Here is a 19,833-nt window from a genome sequence, read left to right on the forward strand (position 1 = left end):
TAGTTATGCTTACTGAAACTTCAACGAACGGAATATGTTATATTTTCTATTAGCAAAATTTGCTCACTGTTTTTAAGTAGCAAAGTACCCTGTTCGAGCTGCTGAGGTGAAAAATCAATTAAATTGGTACAACACATATCAATCACATTGAACATCCGATAAAATGAAACTGCTAAACAGTCGGAGCTCCTGAACCTGAATCTTTGTTTTATTTAAAACTTTACACATTACTTCAATCTCCGCTACACGCCAAGGGCGGGTTAGGCCCGCGTGTATTTAAGGTCCGTTTCGCCGTGTACACGGGCACACGGGTACCCGGATACACGGATCTTAATTACACGTGTACCCGACTACACGTGCAGAACGGGTCAGAAAACCGTGTACGTGTAGTTCGGAAACGGGTACCGAACACGTTTACACGAAACCCGGACACGACCGCGAGCCCTAGTAAGAATCCACGGCCGCGAAATGAAAAACATAAATTCGCTGTATTTTTTTAACTATGGTATCTGAAGCTTAATACTATGCAATTACAGGACTAGATACTTATACCTTATCTTATTGTAAGTATAAAGTTTTAGAGCAATCTAACTACGTTTGTAGTGAGAACCGAACTTGCTTGAGGACTCTTAATACTTAGGTACATAGTTTAAATATAAGATCACAATCGTTATAAAAATTGACGTATTTTTCTCAATTTCCAGATAGAGGTCGCTACTCCCCACGAGGCGGACGCAGGCGCAGCGTAGCTTGCGCATCCCGGGTGCAGTTGCTTGGGTTCATTTATAACTTCTAGTCATATTTCTGCCTTATATTACCCATTTTTTTAACCCCAGGGGACGAAATATAATTTGCACAAATCCCCTTACAAGCTGCTTGAAAGATCGGTGAAAATTATATTTCGTCAACTATACCTACCTACACATAACTATACGAAGGCTATGAGCGAACAGGGCCACCACAAACCACTTCGTACAAATTCCTTCATCTATTTGCCTCTCTATCGCACATATTCGAGTGACAGGGAGGCAAGAAAACGAAACTTCGACCTAACCTTTTTAACCCCTTGTACATCACCACACCTTTCGTGCTCGGAGCGTAATGGTAAAAATGGAATGTATGAAGGATTGGGGCGTTGCCGCGCGCGTCTGTTGACGTCTTTGACGGTCAAGGGGTTAATATTTAAGCCTGACACACAACAACTTTTGTCGGTGGAGTCCGTTTGCGATTATAGCGAACGTAGGAAAACACAACGATTACAAAATAACCTAATGTAATACGTTCGACGAAACTGCACAGCGAAACCGTTAAGGTGTGGTGGTGGGATATTATGGAAAAGGCTGCTACTTCATCAGAACACAAGACAGATAAGAGACACAGAGGCTGGTACAGAAGAGATCAAAAACACGAGCAGTTCAAACAGACCACATTGTAATAAAATATTCGGTCCTTTCTCTTGAAAATAGTCGCTATACCAACATGAAAACTAAGACAGGATGGTTAACCACACCACTTTCTTTAATTCCCTCTACTTTATCTATATTTCCCGCCTTTTGTCCTACAACTGTATTTCAATAAGATTAATAGCGTCATAAGCCCAAGCAACTGCAAACCGCACTATAATATCCAGCTTTACATTAGGAGGGATTCAATATTGTTTAAAACGTATTGTTTTTTAAGAAATTGAAACGTATTGTCATCACAGTAAGGTTCAACTGACATTGCAGGCAAGCTTCACACGGCTTTCGTCATGACTGCGTCAATATACATATCTATTAGTTTTTGTATACGGTCTGTCATATAGAGGGTTATTTATTTATGCACATCTGATGTTAAAAGGCAAGAAAAACGTTTTAAGAAAATTTACCACCATTTCCCATTTGCCTAAGTACGTTAGTAGGTACTTATTCTTTTTAGTGGTATTAAAAGCAATAGTGATTTTTTCAGCTTGGGCAACAATTCTTTTGTGTCCGGCTGTTTTTCTCTATAGGACGCATTTTTCAAACGATTCCCGTGAAATTGTGTGAGCAGGATCGATTTTTTTTTAATTCACTTTTTGGAAATATTTCAAAATGGCGGTGCCATGGTGTTTCGCGAATTCTATAGCTCATAGAGCGACTAGTTAACTAACAATTTACTTGAAAATATTTTTTATCTCTTCACATCAGAGTTCATTTCTGATTGGTTTTCTTTGGCTTAGACTGTTCAGTAATGGATGAAATTGGCCTAAAATTATTCGACTTATTACGATATTTTTAACAGAAGGGAGATTAAATCATTTCTTTTTGTTATTTTGTCCCGTTAGCCAGGAGACAACTAACACACTCCGAGATGATGCTTAGCAGATGGCCAAAAAATGTATGAGGGGGGAATTCAAATCCCCCCTCAAAACGTGGTTTTTAAATAGTGACCCAGGAGACATCCTCAATAACAAAAACAGTTAAGTTAATACACTCACCAAATGAGTAAGTTGAACGCCTTTAACGCCATCTAGTGTTATTATTCTGTGTCTAAATGATCGATTAACGTCAGGTGTGCATTAAAACAGCTTGTAGGTCATTATAACATAGTACAGTAAACAAATAAGAAGTGTTCATATACCTACCTATATACTTTTTAATTAAGTTAAACTACAGTCAAAATATAAGTGTTACAATCTTAATAATATACATATGTTCAAATTGTTGTGAAAAATCACTCTGACCTAACTCTGCATCGGTTTGGCAAGCGACATAATGTAGCAGAGACACCATAGATGTCAAATTTCCTCGGAAATAAGACACACATCACACATCGGAGATTTTCACATTTTGTCACTGCAAAGTGGGTGTGAGTTGAGAACCATTTGAACATATAGGTACGTGCGTTTTTGAGTGTACAGTCGCAATCAGATATATCGGAGCGGCCAGTGTGTTCACAATTGTCTGAACAAAGCCTTTATCAAGACGTTAAAGCGCATGTTCAGATATTTTTGAGCACCTATCCTCTCCGTTATAGCGACTGCGCTACCTTAATTTAGTCCTTATTAATTTTAGATAATAAACACTTACATTCACTTTGTTTTGAGGCCGGGTATCACAATATTTAATGTTAGTAAAAAGGACTATAACAAATTAACGATTTAAGAGGGTATTTAAATGTATTTCACGTTGATCTCAAATTGTTTGAATTTTTGTATTTTCATTTGGGTTCACAATTTTTAAATTTATTAAAGTATATTTTCATATTTTTTGTTGTTCACTTACATACCTACTTTAATAGAATATTTTTTGAGCGTTTGTTCAAATCTTATTGGCGTTGATTGTACAGTCACCATCAGATATGTATTAGAGTGGCCGAGGTGTTCAAAAATATCTGAACAAGCACTCAAGTCGCTTGACAATAGATGCGTTGTTCGGATATTTGTGAGGTTTTTGGCCGCACATATAGTGCGTCAAGCAAATCTTGTCAGTAGCAATGTAAAGCAAACTAAAGTAGGGCAACACTCAAAGAGTAGTATTGCGCTAAGAAAAGCAGCAATGTACAATGTACATCGAACCAAAACTTTTTTCCGCTGAGCGCGCCTTGTCACGTACGTCAATTCAAATTGTCACTCGCGGATTCTCTATTGAAAATGTTTGAAATTGTTATTCATATCCACATTCCACAGATAAAACACAGATGACACGCGTTTTTCGAATTATTCGAACACAGTGTTGCTAACCCGCGATTTTTCAAATTTGCCGCCGTTTGCTACTGACAAGATTTGCTTGACCCAGTATATGTACATATTTTATGATGATTGTATTTTTTTAATACTTACAGTGAGATTTACATAAGTATCTCTCTTTTTTCATCAAAAGAAGAAAACAATATGCTTAGTTATCTCAGTGAAGTGTTTAACCCACGTATTTTTGTTAACTACTTTTATAATACCTCAAACTACGTCTGCATAACCGCTAAGCTACGCCTCTGCTTAAACTACCAAAGATTATTAGACTGGTGGTCACATTTTCAACGCTGAAGTTTGGTACGCAAAAGTAAACCGTACGAGTTACGCTTAAAGCACATTTTTCTTTGAAATTGGACTGCCAGGCTTGATAGGCAAGCGGTTTGAGGTACGTTTGTATATGCTTTAGCTCCTAATTATTATAAAATCCTAGTCCATAGTTCATTATTGCTTCTGTACATTCGACGCCATTTATAATTTATAAAAATGTCCTCTGTGACAACTGTCACAAGCTTTTTTAGTTAATGTAATTTAAGGTGTAAGATTAAAGTATTAATAATGACCCTGTGGAGTTTGTAAATATTTGTAAACAATGGAATTCGTTTAGTTGTAGGGTAGATAATATTGGAGTGTTAAATGGTGTGAGTTTAATGTGACAGACTTGAGATTTTAGTTACACAAAACGGACGGTATGCAAATGCAATAAAAATATATTGTTAGTTGCGGACGCCTTTACAAAGTCACATCGTTCAGCTGTTAAAGCGCGCTCTCTGTCAATCGCTATGCGATTCTCGCGCGAGGCGGAAGGACATAGCGATGTTTTCTCGCGACAGTGACTTTGAGAGGGAGTCGATTGACGATTTCAGTCTGTCGAGCACGGTATGAACTAGTGATAAGATTCGTTTAACTATACTTTGTCCCAACGCTGGACGTAGCATAGTCTAAATTGACCCTATTTGTATAGTAAAAGATATTATTTTTGCTTAGGCTTGTACAAGTTTATAAATTGAGTGAATTTAATTGCAAAGATAAGTAAATATTTTTGGTATGACACCGCAATGGATGTTTGTAAATTATCGTGTAAGCTTATAAAGGGTCTTTTATGTTGTAAACTTTTTAACTGGGCACTACAAAATACAATCTGAAACCTCATAATAACAAGGGTGTTGAAAACACATTGAGCTTTTTACAATTATATTTCTACACGATATTTAGCGTTCATAATAAAAATTGTAGTAAAAATTAATAGCGAACGCAATCTAATAGTATTCAAATGGAGCCGCCATATTGAACTTAACTTCAAGATGGCGGCTCGAGCAATGTTAGCTTTGGGCGAATAAAATGACTAGTTTATTTTGTTTTTGATAGTGAATATGGAGATGAATGTTTATCGTATTGAGCGTACTGGGACCCACAAGTTTTCGAATTAACTCCCAAACGAGTTCCAAAGTTAATGTGACATGAAGGGTAAAATAATAAAGTAATAATAATAATAGTGTTTTTGTGTCTGTAACACTACAACAAATAAGATACTCTATATAACGCAGGGTAGAAAATGGCCTTTAGGTATGTCTCAGTTATAAATAAATCGATCAACTAGTTTTTGTTCTTTTGCACTGTTATCTGTGAGCCAGGAGACACTTACAGAGAAATAAATCTTAAAACACCGACAAGTAGATGACTCACAGCAGAATGGGCTTATATGCCTCAACTACAAATTCCTATGAAACAGTTTTTGAAAAGTGACCCAGGAGACGCGATCATAGGAACAATTTGGAAGAAAAAATGTATCCTTCGAAACAAAAATACAAGCAGTTCCAAAAATTGTTACTGGCAGCTAAAAAGTTCATTCAAATCAATACAGGCCCTTTTATTTTGTAACTGTAACTTTTATGTTTATAATTTTATTAAAATTACATATTCCAGGGATTGACTTACTTGCCGAGAGGCTAGGTGGCGATAATGTGAACTTTCGTTGTAGGTACAGTTGCCATCATACTTATATGTATATCGAAGCAGCCACAAGACGCTCATAAATATCTGAACACGCCTCTTGCCAAGGCGTACAAAGTGCTTGTTCAGATATTTTTAAGCATTCCGGCCGCACTGAACCGATAATATATCTCACTGATAGCGACTAAGCCACAGTTTCCAAATGTGGAATTACATTCCATCTTTCGCCTTTGACAGTTGACTAGTCAATATTGTAATTATTATTTGGTTTTGATTCTTAAGATGTTTAAACATTTTAAGTAACATCTGAAAGGCCATTTTCCACCCCCAAATTAGAATAAGACGTTCGGGTTAGAAATCACAAACTAGCTTCAAAATATATTTCAAATATTAGGATCAGTGTCGCTTTTCACTTTATATAACATACGTCAGTACACACTGAGCTGTTCTTACTATACGTAAAATAGTGTTAATCACACTTTAAAATAAGTAATTAAAATTATTTATACAGAATATAAATCGATATTTAAGTCCGAGTATCTTCGCTCGGTTGTTTAGATGCAATAGATGTGAAAAATGCAAGCTTCGGCTGCCTTTTACCAGATGAAGTATATGTCAATATTTTCTATAAATTGTAAACGTTTATATGTAGTTATTTAGATAGCTTCAGAATCCAGTTTAGCTCACCGTTGGATAAAATGGGAATAATGTTATATACTGTCATCGCTTCAACAGCTTAAAAGCCTTCAAACTGTGGCTTTTAATGAATACTTTTGTGAAATTAATAAAAAAATATTAATAAACACATAACTTGTATTTTATTACCGTAAACCTTTCGTTTGCTGAAAGAAAATTAATTTTCAGATTTGTATAAGAAAATCAAAAGTCGTTCGTCATTCTGGGGACCTAATATTAATAGGAAACATTCCTTGCTTATCCCTAAACATAAAACCGTTATTTAGGGGAGGATTCAAGTACGCAGCAACAAAAAATTGGAATGATCTCCTACAAAAGATTGGATTGGATCAACTTTTTGTTGTTGTTATTCTTTCCCGTCAACCAGGCGACATTACTTTATTCGAAGAATTGTTAAACTACATTCTACTAAATATGCTCAGTAGATGACCTTATTGAAAGGCACTGTAACTGTCATAAAAAATGTTTGGTTGTTTTAAATATCATAAAACTTGGTTTTAAGAGTGACCAGGAGACCTTAATCATGGAAAGTGACAAGAAAAAGTCGATTCGCCCAATAAACAGTTATGTGCATGAGGTTTATTACGACATTTTTAGGCTGTCTTCCGACTGGAAAGCCTGATCAGTAATATATGATCATTGTCAAGAGGGCGCTGTCATTCTCGTTCAATTTGTGACAGTATAGTAAAAAAAGTAGTTCCAATGAAATTCCGCAACATGGCGCGTGATCTTATGTTACTGGGGACCGATTGTTGAAATTCGACCACTCGATTTCGTGTATTTCGTTTAATCTCCACTACTAGGCCTTTAAATTATACTAATAGAATTGAAAACGAGTGGTCTATACCACTCGATTCCCAATTTCTACCGCTCGTATTTCAAAAATTAGCATTTCTCTGGTTTACACCGATTTTCGAGTGCTGAAATCGAGCGATCGGAATTCAAAAATCGGCCCCTGGTCAGGCTTTATTTCCGTAGGTCGAATAGAGTACTTATAGAGTGAACTTAATTAATGATGTATCTACATCACAATTTTTTTCGAACCCTTCGAGTGGCATACTGGAGTCAGTTATGTAACGCTGCCATACATGACCCAAAAAAATTTTATTAAGCTATGAGCTTCATCACATCTGATATTTGAGTAATTCTAAGCATTTCTAGCGTGAAGTGGGGGGGAGGGTGGGGTACAAAGACGGCCGCCATCCGTCATCTTTAAAAAAAATCTACTCTGATCCTGGTGGGTACTAGGGCAAGTTTGGTATCATTTTCGTATAAACCAAAGACGTAGAATTCATTGCTGATATTTGTTTTTTCAATTTCATAGTAATTTTACAAGAAAAAGGTAAAAAGGTGAAAAATTTGGTTGGAGATTTTTGCTACGCGGAGCCGAAACTACAAAAGAAATAAAAGTTGAAATTTGCACACTAGATTACATTTATAAAGTGTACAAGAGATAAGAAGCGATTTTGAGAAATTCAACCCCTAAGGGGGTTAAAAAGGGGATGAAAGTTTGTACGGGGTTCAAGTTTTATTTTAAGCTAGGAATTTAAAACTTCGTAAAACGATATATTATTAAAATACAAGAAAACTAATTTCAGCGTTTTTGAAAATTCATCCCCTAAGGTGGTGAAAAAGGAGTTGAAAGTTTGTATGGATATCAAAAAAATTTTCGAACGCGGGACTTGAATCTTTGTATTTGGGGATATTATTAAAAGACAGGAAAAGTAATTTCAGCGTTTTGTAAAATTCATCCCCTAACAGGGTTAAAAAGGGGTTGAAAGTTTGAATCCATTACAAATCCGAGTAGACACACATTTCTTATTGCCTCCCAGGCTTGAAATGCTTAGAATTACTCAAGGAACATATGTGATGAAGCTCATAGCTTAATAAAAAAATTTTGGGTCAACTTTATAACTGCTTCCGCTAGAATACATCATTTCCATTCCCTTTAATCATTTGACATTTCTTTTTAGTCATTCGATTTCGAACCGTAATTCTTGTGATAAAGATGTGTTTTTGTTTTAATTATGATGGCAAGTATGTTGCCGCTACGGACTAAGCCCCACTTACACCATTCCACTAACCCGGGGTTAACCGGTTAAACATGGAGTAACCATGGTTACCAGTACAATTTGACACTGGGTTAACGGTTTATCCGGTTAACCCCGGGTTACTGGGATGGTGCAAGTGGCGCTAAAGGGTTAAAAAAAAGCCGAATCATTCATTATAAATATGTATTCATAATTATTACATTTTGGGCATGCCGGCCCGATTACACTTGCAACTAAACCAAACTAAAATAACTCAAGTGTAAACGAGGCTTAATTTCAAGTATACAATCATAATTTACAGTAAAACCGAATCTTGTTATTTCTATTGCTATTGTGTTATTGTGTAAACTCAAGAGCAAAGAAAATCGTTCAATTTGCATATAATCTTTTTACAAAATGATCTGTTTTAATTACTCTTGAGTGTAGTTACTGCTCCAATTAATTGGTCAGGGGTCACCAATTAGATTTTTCAGGGGTCCGGTTCTTAAAATAAAAAGACCATCGCGGGCCGTTTCTTCTTGAGTTTATTAAATAAAGCAATAAGCAAAAAAATAAAATAGGTCGGCGGTCCGCCATATGGTGACCCTTGCAAATAGGTCATAAATGTAAAATAAAGATTGACTTAGATTCTGAGTATAAATTGTGAAAAATTTTAAAAAGAATACCATATTTTTTTTTGGTAAATTGTAGCTATGTCAATTCCGTTAAACGATTTGCATCCAAAATTGCGATCAACGCATATTTTTGTTCCAAGATGGTTTGCAATTGGTGATTCACATACACGTTCTTAGTTATCGGTAAACTAGCTATATCGGGACAAAAAATACCAACAGCACAAACATACATCCACTGCCGCTAAATCATTGTCTGTTTGTATAAATTTCGTTAAGCCCGATTTAGACGATGCGAGAACTCGCACGCAAGTTTCATACCATTGCGGGTTTTGATTGGTCGGTTGAATTGGACGTAATCGACAGTCCGCAATGTAACTAAAATCGCATGCGAGTTCGCGTGCCGTCAAAATCAGCCCTTAGTTATTGCTTTCCAGGATGTAACTCGTAAAGTAGTTAAATGTCCAAAAAAAATTGTACGTTGTTCATCTTCAACGGCCACCAACGGAGCGGCAGCTGACATTTAGGAGGCTTATATACAACTCCCTTAACACTTCAAGAGTTATCGCCCGGGAAAGACTTAAGGCTCACCTAGACGGTGTGAGAACTCGCATGCGAGTTTCATTACATTGCGGTATTTAATTGGTCGGCTGAATTGGATGTAACCAATCTCAATGTAACTAAAATTGTAATCACGCGCCGTCTACATCAGCCCTTAGTTATAAAAATCTGTATTGGACCAATAGTGGAGCAGTAACTATAGGGGGTCAAAGAGTGTAAAACTAAATTATATCGTTTATACAAATACGTGGGTCATATTAAAAGTTTCTGGATTCTGTTATATTAAAGGACTTATTTTTCTAAGTGGCCAGTTCCAGAAATTTTCAGTATGCCCTAAGAGCGCTTTATACAAACCTATATGTTACGTAGAATGGAACAGATCTTACGTGGCCCTTAGTTTCCCATAAAGTTTTAAGTCATAATGTATTGTTTGTCATATTAGCATTAGTCCTAAAACTGAAAACGTTAACTTTTCAGAAATTTCGTAAGATTATCCTATGGTTAGGTTAGGTTTATGTCAATCCTGAAAAGTTACGCGATTCTGAACCAAACTAATTATGACTAAAGAAAATGCGGACAAACAATACATTATGACTTAAAACTTTTTGGGAAACAATAGAGACCTCTTACGTGGTGTGTTGTGCCGCGCCCGGACATTTTGAAACTTTTCAAAAGAAATATACCTATGGGAATGAGTTCAAAATAATAAAAATATTACATAGTCCCGTTTCTTCAGCATTTAAAAGAAATCCGCAAAAGTATGCACGAAGTTTTTTCGGCCACTTTATGCAGTGTAAGAGTGAAATAACCTCAACAAAAACGATTATTTGGCTCGATCAACTATTTCTTGCTGTAATTCTGTCCCATCAGCCAATAGTAGCATAATTTCTTAGAAATGCTGCTGTACCATGGTTCTACAAACGTGCTTAGTAGATGTCCCATTATGGAAAGGCTCTATACCTACCAAAAAATTCAAGTTTGGTTCATTTAAATACGAAATAACTAGTATTTTAAGAGTGACCCAGGAGACCGTAACCATGGCAACTAGTGACAAGAAAAAGTTGATTCACCCATTTCCCAGACTGGGATAAAATATACAGTATGACCATAGAGAAAACGCTTAAGACGCGTAAAGTAGTAGACACTTTAGCTGCTGACAGGTGGCGCTGTACGGCAACATACGATTTGTGTTACCTACTGTATTGTCATACGTTAACTTGTGCATCAGTTGCATCACAATTTCCTTGTGTTTTTAATTATGCCAATCTTTGTGTTTTTCTTAGCAGTTGAATAAATATAAGAGTTTCTCGTCGCCTTATTTCTTGGGCTTCTTTATGACAAAATGTCTTTAATTTTAATGACATTTTTGGCTATCTGACAGAGGATAGATTGAGGATGGTAGGCTACCAAACAACCAGAAATATTAACTGAAATAAATGTTATATACGGAGGGAAAAATTACCAAACCTCCAGTGTCCAGAGCTGGAATCGAACCAGCGTCCCCTGTTTACCGGACAGGCGCCTGAACCACTCGGCTATTGTTTAAATAGTAGTGTGTCTACCAGGAAAAACACCAATTAAAATATTTTCATAGAAAGTAATTAAATTTCATCAGATATATTATCAAAAAATTTGACTCCTAATGTAGACTGCGATAAATTCCGAAGAAATTAGGTGTTCGAAACGCCCGTGATCTTGAACGCAGTTTCAAAATGTAAATTTCATAATGTCCGGGCCTACCTTGCATGGAATAATAGTTTACAGTGTATATGTATATATTAGTACCGCCTGCGTTACGTCTTCATTTGAGGTTCCGGTAGTACTGCATTAACCTGAAATTGATAATTATCTGTTAAAATATCGTACCTACATAAACTTATAAATAAAATTAAATATTAAAGGCCTGTGCACACCGGCTGCGTGTGCGTGACGTGCACGTGTGCGTGAGGCGTTGTAGTATAGAGGTCCTTATTAGAAACGGCACACCGCTTGCGTGATGTGTGCGTGTGCAGCTCCAACATTTTAGCGCACGCGCACGTCACGCACACGCAAGCCGGTGTGCACAGGCCTTAAACCTGTAATAATGGGATCTAAAGGGGCCCACAGATTACCAGTTCGCCGGACGATATCAGCCGGTCAGTTGTTCGGAGCTGTCAAATTTTGCGTTTAACTGACAGGCCGATATCGTCCGGCGGACTGGACCAGGACCCTTCTGTGCTGGAAAGCCACATATGTGTAACACAAACTTTGAACTGTTAATCACAAGAACAAACAGGAACACTGAACTGACCATTAGTAGTCCTTATATCCTTGTAACAAGACACAAATTGTGGCAAAATGGTAAGTACAGTCACGTCTGAATATACACCGTGAAATTTTAGTGGTTGTTTTCCCGCGACAGGGCGATTTGCTATCGGTAGTACTTTCGAATTATGATAGACAAACTTATAAATAAACTGTTTTCCAAAAAAAAAAATTGCAAAAAAATAACCTAAACTCGAACAAGCGAAAAACAATAGTAACACACTAAAACTGCAAGTCGACGACAGTTCCCGATATTGTAAACAGATGAACAAATAAACAAGCACATGTTACTTTTTTAAACTGTGTAACAGGCTAGAGTGCTTTACTGTTTGACAACTGAAATTAAAATTTACTTAGACTGTTCCTTCACGATTAACAGTTGAAATAAAACCTTTTTATTAGTTTGATGATTGCCATTACTTTGTGTCAACTTTGGTAAATCGAATAATTACATCCTCTTCGCTTATTAAACTAATGTGATAACAGATCCTGTCAATGTCATCACTGCTATTTCTAGTAAAATGGATCGACATTACGAATATTCTAATTTAGAGTACGTCGCGATGGTGCAGCTGTACGCTAGGGCTAACTACGACTCCCACGCCGCACAGTGGTTCGGGTTGAATGGGCGCGCGGAATTAATTGTTTTTAAGAATAGGTGGGATTATAAAACGTGTGTAATGTGGTTTTATCGATAGAAATAGGTAAAATAAATAATATAAATAAATTTTTGTTTTGTTTATTAGAAATTTATATTAAAATCATCAAAAATATACTAAAAATACAAAATTATGAAAACATTAACATTAACATACTTGTATAATAATTCAAAAATGGCTTACAGAATTAAATTGCAATAAATTGAGTATATAATAAAAATTATTACTAGTATAAATAAATAAAAAAGGCTTTAAATTAATAATTTTCTACAATAAATTGTTATATTTCGTCGTGCTCTCGTCCTGTTTTCTTATAATTATTATTTGCTTAAGCTGTAAATAAAAAGGTCAGAAGATGTCAAAAGCAAGTTTATGATATCTTTGTAAGCAGATTCCCTTAGGCATTTCCTCGAATGGTACAATCTGTACCGACGATAATCTTTATTCCGCGCTTCCTGGGCTTCTTCGGTTAACATTCCAATCGGTAGAGCAGCAGCGGATATTATTTTACTTCCATGGGTCAGTATTTTGTGTACTGTATTTGGCATATAGTACCATTCGTACAAGCCAACGAATATTTCAGCTGTTTTATTGCAGTAATCTCCAAACTTTTCAGCATCTATTGTGGCACCAGAGTTAATTGCCTGTAATATTACTGAAAACCGGTGAATCAGTTCTTTCTACCCCTGTAATCTCCGCAACTAAACTTGGGTTACTGAAAAATCTCCTGGAGGTATTACCATCATTAGATGACCCCATACCTTGCTTGACGAAGTCAACTTTCAAACCCAATCTTTCGTACAACTCTTTTTGAATACTATTCTTTTCTGCTTCTTTTTGTGGCCGTGTGACTGCATTTGTACTTGTTGTAGGCTATGTGTAGAATACATTCCATGAGCTTTCAATACACTTATGCACATCTCGGTCACTTGAAATAGCAATTTCAACTAACTCTGCATTTGAAATGCTGAAACTTCCCATAACTACTAAGTAGGTACAATAACGCAAAAAAACAGTGTTATTTTCTCGAATCGATAATTGTAACTGAAGAAGAAGAAAATAATGTATGCATTTTATACCCAAAATCAAAATATTTATTTATTAATCACCCCCATTAAGGTGTTATTCTCATTAAGGTGTTTCCTTACATTAAGTACGCTCTTTAGTTATATGGTCATTATTCAAATGTTTGCAGGCCCCGGCAGTTGGAATCAATTTAGTAATTATCTCAGATACTTAAGCTATCATTTGTGCTATTTTTCGATGGAGCGGACGCTGGCGGAAGAAAGTAATACTCTTTTGAATAATGAAAATTGGCAAAATAATGACTATGTCGTTTTCGCCCAAGCCATACTCAAATTAAGCCACAAAGTCACTAATATTATATAACATATAAATAGCTTAATATATGCTCCTGTAACTAAAATAATTATTTTGTATACATTAGCGCTGATTTCAGAAATATATGACCTGCAATAAACAAGTTTTTTAAGGGAGCATTGGCATGTCTACAGCATCGTGTACTTTGGTCTATTAATTTACTAATAAATAATACACCAAAATTAAAATCCTTTCACGATAGACCTACACAAGTATTCTACTTTTAGATTTAAGACATGCGAATGACTAAAGCTGACCTGTAAAATTTGGACTTTATTCCGCTCTTGAACCAATGTGCGCCGCCCGGCGACTTTACGCGGAACCGGACCATTTACAGTCGCTGCGTCTTCGGGGGATTTTAAACCCTCAAGTTCCACACGGACGAACAATTGTCGCCGCAACACAGCGGCTGCTTAACCACGGGCAGTTTCAAACGCCAGCACATGCACAGGGCAGAGGTGATTGTGTATTGAACGTGGCGGATTGCAATTCGAACAATTATTGCGGTATCGGGAAGTTTAAGCGTTTGTTTAAGTTTTTGATCAATGATCATTAAAAGCTTGATCTTAACTTGTTATGTTTACTTTTAAGGATCTGCAAACTAACTGCACGTAAAATGTGTGAAGGAAAAATAAATGGATCTACTTTTTAGGTTATTATGTTTCATTCACTCAAAAGAATCAGGTAGGTACTACTGCAGTGCTACTACTGGTGTTAGGTCACTTTCGAGTTTCGTTCGACACATTTATAAATCTGGCATTTCTTAACATTATTAAAAAAAAAGATTACACATCGACTGTATATCGATAGCAGAATCATTTCGTTGCGGGAAAACAACCACTAAAATTTCACGGTGTATATGTCGGCGGCCGATCGTAAGATCAGGCAGACCGTAATGTTCCTGTGTATTGTTTTGAGGATAGTCACATTAAACCAATAAATAGGTAAGATAGGTTCGTTAAGTTGCTTCAGATGCCCGAAGGGCAAACTGGCCAGAAATACAAAACCAAAATCAACTCTATTCCCTGCACTATAGGTTCAAATTTCAGTGACAAATTCTGGATTTTTCATTTGTGTGCCTGGGCCGTGGGAGGATATACCTACACTTCCATATATGGGCAATAAGGTCGTGTACATACATATTTTAGGTCCGTAGCGATATTTTCGGACGTGACTGTACCAAATTATATTAACTACAAAAGAGCAGAGGGAAGCATTATTTGCGTTAAATGTTAGGCCCTGGTCTCCTATTTTATGCTGTACGCGGCGTCTGGCGTCAGCGTCAACGTTTTTGAACAAAAAAGACGCTGACGTCGACGTCTAAAACAGACCACAACAGTACATCTCTATAGTAAGCATCGTGACGCAGACGCTGTAAGCGGCCGATGGCGTTTATAGGAGACCAGGGCCTTAGTGCTATATGCTGAGCCTAGCAGTGAAAGCAGGTGATACAGACATAATGTTAAATGAGTATGTGTATGATTTGTACAGGAATGGCTATGTCAATTTTTACAAAGAATCATTTAATTTGTAACCGTCGCTGTTTTCAAAAATATATATAAAAATAAAAATATAAAAATTTAACGCATTTTTCACTAAAAACTGGCCAAAAGTTGATTTAGAATTTAGATGAGCATTCCACCAGATATTTCATTTACGAAGGTAATGTTCGTAAATGAAATAACTTTGGATTTTTTCGGAACATTAGGAAGCCGAGAAGTCTTTTTCCATGCGACGAGTACCTAGCGAGGCGAATTACGAGCCAGAAAGCGAACGTTAATATTTCGACTTGAAAACATTCATTATGTTTCCTCTACCACGTTTTTTTAGCTCGAAATTAGCTCTTAATCATAAGGGCCACTAACACCATTCACTAACCCGGGGTTAACCGGTAAAACACTGGGGTTAGCATGGTTACTAGTACAATTTGACACTTGGTTATCGGTTTAACCGGTTAACCCCGGGTTAGTGGCGCTAAGGCCCACTTGCAAAATTCCGCTAACCCGGGATTAATCAGTTAAACCGTTAACCTAATGTCAAATTGTACTGGTAACCATGGTAACTCCGGGTTTCACTGGTTAACCCCGGGTTAGTGGGTTGGTGCAAGTGGCACTAAGTGTCATAATCAACACTAAAGCAGAGTTTTGGTATGGCACTATATCTTAGCTACGCCATGGACTATCCAGACGAAAAATCGGCTTCCTAAGACGCACAGAAATTAAAAGAGTAGTTTCCGTTAGCGAAACAGGTGGAATGCTTTTGGAACGGATTTTTACGTTAAATCCTTACCTGTGACGGCACTACATCCATCCATTTTGTTCAAAGAAGTTGGCTCTGCGCTGAAACAAACGCTTTCCTATAGATATCCAATCAAAATATACATTATTGTATATTTTTCCGTACTCAATTGTTATTTGATTTTGGTTACAGTTAAATTGCCTTTGAATAAAATAATGTATTAATCAACATTTAAATTTTTAATAGTTTCAGTAATTGTTTTTCAGTGGTTCATTTTGTTTTTCAAAAATTTTATGGATGGTTTATTAAAAAATACGAAATAGGCATAAAAATGTGAGTAGAAAAGAGGTTAATATGATGAAAATATACGAGTTAACACGAATCTTTAGTTAGTTACTATTAATTCTAAATAGTTAGGGCACAACTAGGAATATCAGAAAATATGATCTAAAATCTAAATGAACGCATGGGTGATATACACTGAAAAGCAATTGTAAAACGGCTCACTTTGATATTTCCATAAAAAGTGACCCGTCTTTATCACTCTAGAGGGTACAGTCAGCCAAACTATTCGCTTAGCTCTGCTTAACCCCAGCAGGGGTGCTAAGCGAAATTTTTGATGACTGTACCATCATCGCCCAATTCGCGCGCTGTTAATTGTACATCGGTGGGCATTATGCCTTTTGTAATGAGACTAATACGGTCCACCGATGTACAGTTAGGAGTGTTGCTGTTTGTACAGTCGCCATCAGATATATCGGAGCGGCCAAGGTGCTCACAAATATCTGAGCACGCCTCTATTGTCAAGGCGTTAGAGTGCGTGTTCAGATATTTGTGAACACCTTGGCCGCTGCGATATATCTGATGGCGACTGTACAATGAAATGCTCGGAGTGCCGCATGAAGACAGAAAAATGTGACATGTGTGCTGTTGGCTGTATGATTCCAAATTCTTGTTGCCAGCCAGGCCAAAGGCCAAAGCCAGGGAAATGAAGTTAATTTAATTTCCTTTGTAAGATAAGGTATAGTGGTAGCCTGGTAGGACACTAATATCAGAAAGCATCCTATAGCAGTAGGTTTATACAGTTATGCTAGCAGTGGTTCCTAACCTAACCTCTTTTACCAGAGATACAAGCGCAAGCGCGAGCAGGCGTCCCATCCGTAGCGGTGCGCGGCAACCACTACTGCTAGACACCAAAACTGGTGTAGCCGCATGTACTTGTAGCGACCCGACGAAATCGCGGAGTGAGCCACGCCTGCCACTAGTTTATCCCCATTTCCAAGGCTAGGAACCACTGCAAAGTGCCTTCGACAAGCAACACCGACCAGTGTTGCCAACTCGGATCTTGAAAAAATGCTAGACTAATGTCTAGATTATGCCAAAATTATGACAAACTTTTTTGAAATATGCTAAAAAAAATGCTAAAATGTCACTTGAAATTAGACACTTAAAACACATACATTTTTCAAATTTGCCGCCTTTTTCTACTGACAAGATCTGCTTGACTAACTTTATATAGTCCGTCGACGTCCATCCGTCCACAAAAGTCAAAATTTATACGAAAATATGAACCACATAAGGCAATGGCGCATATTGTTGCTGCCAAGTTGGTGCAAACTTGGCTTAGACTAAATATTATGCTAAAAAATATGCCAGATGCTAAATGAGAAATTTTGGTGCCAAAGCGAGTGAAAATATGGCAGATCTGGCATCATTTATGCCAAGTTGGCAACACTGACACCGACTACGGCAAGCGAAAGCCAAACCACTTACAACTTGTCTTTGTCACTACGGTCCCCGAGTACATTCCGTGGGCTGTAGGTTTTGGAAGACTTCTCGTGCTTGGCTGGCCAACAGAAACCAAGGTTAAGGAAGCGGATTCTGGTGACGCCACTGTAAGACTATGCTAGGGACTGTTTGTATATTTCGATCACATCTTAGATTTCTATAAAAATTGGTGTGCTGTTAAGTACATGAAACTGAACAACTTCCACCGTTTCCCAAAATGTCCCAGAAAGTTTCTAAGGCGGATTTTGGTGACGCCACTGTAAGACTTTATTCGCGCAACCGCGTTTCAAAATGGCTAACGACATAATGGCGGTTCCACATTGGCTGTTGTTATAACATTGTGTAACAGAAAAAGAGGAAATCGCCTAGCGTGGTACGGGCATCTGATGCGTAGGGATGAAAGTCATGTGACGAGAAAGGCATTACAAATGAATGTGGAGGGAAGTACGAGAAAAGGAAAACCGAGGAAAAGGTGGATGGACTGTGTGGGAGATGATACGAAACGAACGCAAGTGAATGATGATATGACGGGTGACAGAGAGGTGTGGAAGAGAAAGACATGCTGCCGCCGACCCCAAGTGAATGGGACAAGGGCAAGAGAATGATGATATAACATTGTGTGATAGGAACAACATAATAAAACACTATCAATACTATCATGTTTTACCTATCACACGATGTTATATGACGTTATATTATTATACAACAGTCAGTGTGGGACCACCATAACCTTAAACGTTCGTGATTTTGATTGAATAAGTATTTTGACGATTGTCAAATTGACAACCAACACAGACTTTGAACTTTGACTTGGTGTAATTTTTAATGTGAACTTTCTCTCGATTGGGAAGAAAGTAGTTACCTACTATTTCTTCTTCTCTGCATCCAAACGGCTACCTTTTCTCAAACAGCGTAGCAGCAGCTGACGTTTACGAGACATCATACATTTACCTTAGCCACAGAATAACTAATAGTACTACCGTACAGAAAATTCACTCGTTCACAAAAGTCACATTTAGGTATAAAATTATACCTATACTCGCCACCTGCACGCAAAATTGAAACTTATATACCTACGTAACCGCGCACGAACCGTGAATCTTCCTTGCGCGCCACAGTTTTATGACCGAGCTGTGAGCGTCGGCACAGGGTTGAAACTTGACAAGTTTTTGTACCTATACCTACCGTATTATTATTTTTAAGATTAATATGTAGGAACTACTAACGTTGATTCTGTAAACATATTTTTTCACCCGGAGATAGTATGTCTGATTTTTACGGAAGTAGGTAGATATGCCACAGCCGTATTCCTTTGAAAATATGTCGGTCAGTTCCTAATATTGTTTCTGGGCGACCAATAATCATTTTAAATTGGTCTAAAGCGCTTAAGTTTTATGCAAACAAAACGAATTAGTTGTCGAATTTGATTACTTAGTATTTATGTTATGTTTTAAAGTTTAAATTCACCTTTCAATATCGTCCGGAATTTAATAAAATGTTATTTCTGCAACCTTGTTCTTTAGACATCCGTAAACAGAACAATATCTTTTTCACCTCAGCAGCTCGAACAAGGGTACTTTGCTTCTTAAAAATAGTGAGCAAAATGCGATTTTGCTCACTGAGTCATTTTGTCTCACTCAGTGAGCAAAATCGCATTTTGCTCACTTAGTGAGACAGTATGAGTGAGCAAAATCGCATTTTGCTCACTGAGTGAGACAAAATGTCATTCAAGTGACTTTTATAGTCAAATGTCATTTCAACATGCGGGGTCTAATACAAAGTTCGATATAATTGGGTTCTATTATCTCTGTCCCTCTAGGTATGTTCTCACTGCTTAGGGTGAAAAATTTTGTGTACTACACGAGATCAAAGTTATTTACATC

At 37.1% G+C, this 19,833-nt stretch overlaps 2 protein-coding genes across 3 annotated transcripts in view; one reads left to right on the plus strand and one right to left on the minus strand.

Annotated features, from left to right (window-relative positions):
- LOC134670643 (protein Fe65 homolog) overlaps nucleotides 1–6,472 on the plus strand; it is a 115,411-nt gene extending 108,939 nt beyond the window's left edge. For both annotated transcript variants that reach the window (XM_063528452.1, XM_063528453.1), the window contains exon 14: nucleotides 705–6,472. The gene's annotated coding sequence lies outside the window, so the exon portion shown is untranslated. The remainder of the gene's footprint in view (nucleotides 1–704) is intronic.
- Nucleotides 6,473–8,577: 2,105 nt separating this feature from the next.
- Nucleotides 8,578–19,833, minus strand: part of LOC134670681 (yemanuclein) — a 31,537-nt gene continuing 20,281 nt past the window's right edge. The window contains exons 15-17 of the mRNA XM_063528498.1: nucleotides 17,936–18,008; nucleotides 16,214–16,258; nucleotides 8,578–11,413 (exon numbers count right to left, since the gene is read on the minus strand). Coding sequence (XP_063384568.1) covers nucleotides 16,225–16,258; nucleotides 17,936–18,008 — 107 coding nt within the window. The 3' untranslated portion in view covers nucleotides 8,578–11,413; nucleotides 16,214–16,224. The remainder of the gene's footprint in view (nucleotides 11,414–16,213; nucleotides 16,259–17,935; nucleotides 18,009–19,833) is intronic.

Source organism: Cydia fagiglandana, chromosome 14, assembly GCF_963556715.1.
Source record: "Cydia fagiglandana chromosome 14, ilCydFagi1.1, whole genome shotgun sequence".
Classification (NCBI taxonomy): Eukaryota; Metazoa; Arthropoda; class Insecta; order Lepidoptera; family Tortricidae; genus Cydia; species Cydia fagiglandana.